Source organism: Myotis davidii, unplaced genomic scaffold (genome assembly GCF_000327345.1).
Source record: "Myotis davidii unplaced genomic scaffold, ASM32734v1 scaffold282, whole genome shotgun sequence".
In the NCBI taxonomy this organism is placed as follows: Eukaryota; Metazoa; Chordata; class Mammalia; order Chiroptera; family Vespertilionidae; genus Myotis; species Myotis davidii.
Window position 1 is genome coordinate 594,883 of NW_006293249.1, and position 7,410 is coordinate 602,292.

Consider the following 7,410-nt stretch of genomic DNA (forward strand, 5'->3'; position numbering starts at 1 on the left):
GCCCTGCATGGTGGGCACTTTTGCCTGAATGTTACCTTTGGGGGTTCCCAAGAACTAGAGAGGTGATAAGACCCAGCAGGCCCAGCTGCTAGTGGCAGCACCGATGAAGGTGGAGCCTCTGGCACCTGGAGCAGCTGCTTCTCTCTGCACAGCGCTTGGCAGTTTGTAAAAATCTTTTTTTCTGTGACTTGAGGATGATAAGGCGGGGCTTGTTGTCGGCGGGCAGTGTGTGTGGTCAGAGGAAGGGCTGCCAAGGACGGCCCAGCTGCAGTGTTCTCGAGGGACTGTGCTGCAAATGTGGTCAGAGAGGAGAACAGCAGGGAGGTGAGTTGAAATCCAAAGGTCTGGTCCCCTTGGGGTTGCAGCCAACCAACCCTCTACCTCTGAGGCACTCAGGGGCCAGATGACTGGACAGAGCTTGGAAGTCGTGCTGTGCAGGTTCAGGTGTATGAATCTGCAGCTGGCCCCAGCCCTCCTCAGAGGCGGGCACTAGGCTTCTTTTCACTCATTCCTTGACATTTGTTTGTTGAGCAACTCCTCTGTGCCAGGTACCGTTCCATGTCTTGGATATAGGGCAATCAGGACAGGTGAGGCATCTTCCCCACAGAGGTGACAGGGTGGGTGAGAAGGTGGGAAGTGCTGTGGAGGAAGTAAAGTAGGGTGCGAGACAGCTACTGGTGGAGGCCCCTTCAGATGGAGCCAGGAAAGGCCCGGGAGCAGAGAGCTCATCCCACTGAGGCCCTTGGCTGAAAAGAGCTGAGGTAAGGGTACCCTGGGCAGATAGAACAGCAGTACAAAGGCCTTGAGGCCAGACTAGGGTCTCGGTGTCCCTGTGCTCACATGATAATCACACAAGTCATCTGTGCTAAGAACTTTCACCTCTGTGCCTCATTGCGTGTCACCAGGATTGTCTGTGACCCCAGGGTCCTTGCATCCCCTTCACAGGTTTGTCCATGAGGCTCAGAGATGGGCAAGGTCCCAAAGGCAGAGCATAGATCTGCCCAGCTCCAAGCTCAGTGCCTCCCCAGTGGCCCCTGGAGCTGCTTCTCTTCTCCCAACCCAGTCTTGGTCTAGCTGCCCTCTGCTTCGGTGGCATTGGGGAACCCTCTCCACTCTCTGCAGTTCTCCAAAGAACACTCAGTGCCTGTCCTCTTAGCACCTACGGGAACCTTTCTGAAGTAGTTTATATCAGCAGCCTCTCCCACCCTGGCAGCCTTCGAAATTTGGGATTTAGCTCCTTGCTGGATGGAGGACAGAGCTGCTTTATATTTGGTCAAAGTTCCAGGGAAAGCACCAGACTCCAGTGTCTGGGATTTGGGAACAATTCCACCATCTAGCACATGACTCTATACATTTAGTTCAACTTTTCCTTCCACTGCTCTCGTATCGGTGGGTGGGCTTCTGCCTTCTCTTGGGCTTTACTAGTCACCCAGCTCTGAGACACGTGGTGTGTGAGCTCCTCCAGCCCTGATGCTGATACCATAACATTGGTGTCCTGAGGCATCGTTAAAAGTGGGGACTCTGTGCTCCGCCTCAGAGCTAGCGGGGACTAGGCAAGGATTGTCCCACCTTTGTGCCCTCTTGACAGGTGAGGAGAGCAGGCTCAGAGCCCTGAGAAGCCAGTGTCACCCCTAGCTCAGGCCTGGGTGTTTGTGGCATGGAGCTGATGACCATCTTTCCCAAACGAAAACATTTTTATTTCCCAGATTTTGGGAACTATTGAGAATTAATGTCCTGAAAGTTTTACATTTTAAATCACTTTTATGCATTTAGCAAATTATGCCCTAAAAGACTAAAATTGCAATAAGTCCGAACTCTTTGGGAAAACCTGGCCTACTGGGTCCACTGTGTGAGGCTTGGAGCTGGACAGCACTCGCATCCACCGGCTGAGAGTTAGGGCCCAACCCTACCCCGGATATGGCTGGCCTCCTCCGAGTGATTGGGGGTGACTGGCCTCCCAGAGTCAATGTTGGAGAAAGGGGTTCAGTCTGTACCTGTTAGGCTTTTTACTTGTTCTCCACTTCAACCCTGCCAGTGGCATCCCACTCACTGAGGCAAGGCCACGTCTCTCTCTGCTGCCCACTCCATCCTTGCTGGAAGCTCTGTCACCTGTGAGCAATGATCCTGTGTAGGTCTCGAATTTGCCATGCCCTCTGGTTCGAATTCTCTCCCCTCCCACCCCATGTTTTCCTCTTTTGCCTCCTTTAGTTCTTCATTCACACATTACCTCCTCAGTGGGGCCTTCCTCGGCCTTTAGACCTTATCTGAAGTTTCACCCTCCACATTCCATATCCAGGTCCCTTCCCTCAGCCAGCACTGAACACCACTGAGCACACTGTACAATGTTTCTTCTCTCCTCTGTGAGCCTCTAGGGGAGCCTGGCTCATGGCAGGAGCTCAGTAAATGTGGCAGGCGCATGAGCATGGCAAAGAACTCACTGCTTGTGTCCTAGTGGCCTTCTGTCCATGACTCCGGCTGTGTAGACACCTCAAGAATCCCAGTGGAGGCACTGCTGAGGAAAGGGGCACAGTGGATGGTGCCAGCCTCAGGAGCAGGACCACACAGGACAGCCTGCCTGCTCAGCTCCAGCCCATTCAACCCCAGGCTGGCCAAATCTCATTTTCAAAACAAATACCAATCAGATTATGTGCAGCTTCCCTGTTCTTAAATGCTGGCTCGTAGTCCAGAGAGCAGGTTCAGGCCATCCATAGTGTGTGACCTCTGGGTCAGCCCAGGATTGTCTCTCTTGACTGAAGGATGCTGGCCAGGCAGCAGGGTATGGCTCTGCATTTGCTTGCATGTGCTGTAGACCTCAATCATCAGGAAGCAGTAGACCTTGAACATGGAATTGCCATGTGGTCATCAGTGCTCGGGTTCTGGTGCTGAGAGCTGATTAGGCAGGGACCCCGTGATTTATGGTGTCACTAGGGGACCTTGAGAAAGCTGTATCCCTGCCATGCATCCTTGGTCCAGTATCAATTTAATTTTACACTTCTCTAAAGCCAAAGGCTACCCAAGACACATTGCAGAGTAAATTATTGGCAAGGCCAGACACTAGAACAGAGCTGACTGGTTGGAATGACAATGGAACCACACTCTGGCCTGACGCTGGCACTTCATTCAGGTCATCCAAGTTCTGGTCACTGCAGCTGCCCGCCAGGAGACTGAGTAGCCATCGGAGCCTCACTCTCGAGCCAGAGAGAAGCTGCACACTGTCCGAGGAGGCCCATGGGCTTTCAGATCAGACCAGCAGTTCCACCCCGAACCCTGTGTGACCTTGGGCAAGTTACTGATGTCTCTGAGCCTCAGCTTCCCCATCTGTAAGTTAGGGATTATATCGTGCCTGAAATGGCAATGGGAAGGGTCCAGTAAACGTGCAAGCATGCTTGACATACAGTATTAATGTCCTTTCCGGGAGAGCAGGAGGGAGGGAGGAATAGTAGTGTTTCACCCAGGTTTGCATCTGGAGGAAGAAATGGGGCACCCAGCACATGCCCCTTGTCTCTGCCCATAGTCATGGCTCCCAATTTGTGTCCAGATACTTATAAAACCCTTTGCATTCTCAGGTGATTGTGCTGATTTGCATTTACAATTTGCAACATGCTTTGGTTTAGTGTTTGGGGGAAAAGACCTGGGACTTGGGGAGCAGCCACGTGTGGTGGGGAGTTTGAGGGCTATAATAGTCAGGGCAGATGAGGTGAGGCTACAATGACAAGCAGCCCCAAGTCCCACTGGCTTCACACAGCACAGGCATACTCTTACTCACACTACCTGTGCATCTGGGTGGGCTGGGGACCCTACTGTGTGTCATTGTGATCTTCCTTCCAAGACTTAGATGTCAGCATCGCCAAGTTGAATATGGCCAGGTGGCATTGTGGAGGCAAGGAGACCATGGCAGATCATGTTCTGGCTATTAAGTCTTCTGTCTCCTGGAATTGTCTCAAGTCACTTGGCACTGGCCAAAGTAAATGACATGGTCACTCCTAACCACAAGGGCCAGAGAGGTGAGAGTAGATGGTAGAATTCAGGGTTTGGAACTGAATCCTGTAGGTGTGCCACTCAGCCACTGAGTTGCTTTGCTCCTTCTATTCCTGGGACTCTGCTTCCTCACCCTTGATATGTGGGTGACAGCTCCCACGTCTCAGATATTTTAGGAGCAAGGAGCTTTGCAAGAGCTTTTTGGAGCTGGAATTGTCATTCCTGTTAAACTACTAAGGGACACATCCTGGAGAACAGAGGTTTATGGGGGCAGAGAGGGAGCGGCAAAGATTTGGAAAGGTGAGGCAGAGGGGAGGGACAGCAGCCTGGCTGGGATGGGAGGTCTGTGGCAGAGTCTCACAGCCTTGGCACTATTGATGTTTTGGACCAGATTTTTTCTGCTCATGGTGCTGACCAGTGTACTGCAGGTATACAGCAGTACCCTTGACCTCTACCCACTAGATACTGTTTGCACCCCCTGCACTTTATAATAAAAATGCTTTTAGATGTCGTCAAAGCCCCTTTGCCCTTGTTGAGAATCATGATCTAGAGTAAGAGGCCAAGGCTGTGGGCACCTTGATCACTGGGCAGTAGTGAGGACTGGTTAGTGACTTGCCCCGAGTTGCTCACCTGGACCCTAATGAGCCCATAAGGCAGTCTGCTGGGTTCCTGGAACACCAGGAGTGGCTGTGCTGCTATGGGTCCTCAATGCTTACTCTGAACACTGTGCCCATTGTGATCTGGGCATGATCACAGCACCTGACCTTGGCTTCTTGCAGGTTCCAGTCTCCAGCCACCGCAACCCGCTCCTGGACTTGACTGTCTATGACCAGCAGGGCCGCCAGTTCAGTAACTTCAGCTCTCTGAGCATCCAGTGGGAGTCGACGAGGCCATTGCTGGCCAGCATCGAGCTTGACCTACCCATGCAGCTGGTGTCCCGGGATGATGGGAGTGGTCAGAAGTTGCATGGTGAGCTGGGGTGGTGAGCCTGCAGGTCCAGGACAGGAAGACAGAGCAGTGAAACCCTACAGACAAGAGGTGTCTGAGGAGTGCTAGCGGCTGTTGGGAGCTGTTATCTGGGACACCCTTTTATCTAGGATGGAAACTTAGGGAGCATTGTGGGTTTACCACTCTCCTTTAAACCTGTGGCCTTGTTTGAGAGATAGAGAGCAGGTTCAGAGTCTGTTGCAGGTGACCCCCACGTCCTAGGCTATACAGCAGGTTGGCCTGGCCCCAGCAGCCAGGAGTTGAACATCTCCAGCTCATCTAAACTGCTTCATGGAACCTTGCTATGTCAGCCATTATGATACATAAAGTTTCAACAAACTCAGGCATCTACTTTTAGGACTGGAAGATTTAAAACTGAAAATCAGAAGAAGGGAGGGTCTGTTTCACAGGCAGCAGTGGGGCAAAAAAAAAAAAAAAAAGACACGGGTTTTTCTCTTCTTGCACTCAGGTTTGCAGGCCATTTTGGTTCACAAAGCATCGGGAACCACAGCCATCTCTGCTACTGCGACTGGCTACCAGCAGTCCCACCTCCTCGCAGCCAGCGTGAAGCAGCCGGTAACTTCAGGGCACATTGGGGGTGGGGTCTTCTGCTCCTCCTGCATTCTCTTCAGTTTTAGTGTCCTGAGCTCCTGCACTGGGCCACACCCCTCAGTTCACTGCCCTTCTCCCTGAATCAGGTGAGATACACTCACCTGAATTGGTGAGCCTCCTTGTTGGCCTCCCGCCTCCAGTCTCCCCCACCTTGCATGACCTGCATTCAGGGGACTGGAGGGATCCAGTGCCCCCTTTCGGCTCCAGGACTTGGCTTTGGGAGCCTGCAGACCTAAGGGCAGGAGCCGTCCTCATCCTCAGCCAGGGCTTGCCCATCCACGCTCTTCTCCCTGATTGACCTGACTTACAGCCCCCGCCCCTGCCTCTATATGCCTTTGAACCCTCAGTTCTGTTCCCTGGAATTCCATTTCCTCCTTCCTTTTATTCTTCTCTCCCAGGAGCCTCCTGTTCTTTTAGTCTCACCTAAAATATCAGCCCCTCTGTGGAGAGTTCCCTGAACTCTCCTCACAGAGCAGCCGCTGTTGCCCCAGGTCCCAGAGCCCCTCATGCTTCCTGCTCTCCTAGTGCAGCCTCCACTCATGCACTGACACCCTGTCTGCACACACATGTAGCCATCCACTGGACCACACCTCTCTACCCAGCCTCTCATGGGGGCCCAGGCAGAAGTGCTGCAGTGGGTGGCAGGTGGGCACCTATAAAGTGAGTGGGAAGGGTTCCCCCAGAACGGCACTGCCTGGATGACACCCACCCCATCATGGAAGAGGGTGGCAGTCAGATTGGATTGCGAATGGGGTGGAGGCAGCAGGTAATGACTGTGGAGGGAAGATGTGTCTGACTCTGAGGGACTCTGAATGCTAGGACGAGGAACTGGGGTATTGAGGAGCAGGGACACTTGAAGAGGGTGTGACACCAATGGGAGCAGCACTAAGAGGCTAGCTTGGGGGAAGGTAGCCCTGAGGAGCATACTGGTACCTGACCCCGATGGCTTAAGTTCTCAGTCATTTCACTAGCATCTCAGCTATTGGCCTCATGGGCCTCCTTCTGGACTATAAACATCTAAGCAGATCCCCCTTCAAGGCCTTTGCACTTACACTCTGCCCTGTGGGCGTTTTGCAATTTATTTACATCATTCATATCTTCACTTTCTGTGTCTTTGTTCATCTGAGAGGCACACCTGAGAGTCTCTCCCTCTCAGACCTGTCATGGTCCCTTCAGCCCCCACCACAGTCACATCTTTCTGTCATTCTTTTTCTCTAATCCTTGCATTAGAATCATCTCCCTGAGGGTAGCTGCTGTCCCTCTAGTGCCTAACACAGTGCCTAGTGCAGTGCCTGGCACAGAGTAGGTGCTCAAATGTGTGAGTATATGTGGGTCAAAGCCAGGTCAGGTCCAGCAGTCTCCCTGGAATGACGTAGCAGGAAAGAAAGATACTTAAATATGCACATGGCCCAAGGGGTGAAAGCCAAGCTTGTCCTCTTGTGAGCACCCTGAGGACACCTGTACAGTACTCCCATGTTTAGGCTGGTCAGGGTCTTTGCTGTTTGCCCAGTACACACCTCATACATGGCACTACAGCTGGCTGGTTGCTGTGTGCCCCTGCTTTCCTGGATGTTTGTGAATTGTCCACCATGTGGAACCTGGAAGGTAGGATGGGGCACTTGCCTTGGCAGGATTATGAGATGCCTCAAAGGGACATGGCCTCTGAACGGGGCTCACACAATGGATTCATCAGGACTTGTGTATAACAAATGATACCGGAGCCTAGGGCCTCTGGTCCTACTCTTCCCCAGGGGCAACGGTGGGTGGAAGGCCTGTGGGCTCACGGGGTTGGCCTGTTGCTTCCTGGATATGATGGTGTTGGTCTTGCCCTTT

At 52.6% G+C, this 7,410-nt stretch overlaps 1 protein-coding gene across 1 annotated transcript in view; it reads left to right on the top strand.

Annotated features, from left to right (window-relative positions):
- Positions 1-7,410, top strand: part of NUP210 (nucleoporin 210kDa) — a 115,390-nt gene that overhangs the window by 63,679 nt on the left and 44,301 nt on the right. Inside the window, exons 18-19 of the mRNA XM_015566043.1 lie at positions 4,758-4,947; positions 5,435-5,652. Coding sequence (XP_015421529.1) covers positions 4,758-4,947; positions 5,435-5,652 — 408 coding nt within the window. The remainder of the gene's footprint in view (positions 1-4,757; positions 4,948-5,434; positions 5,653-7,410) is intronic.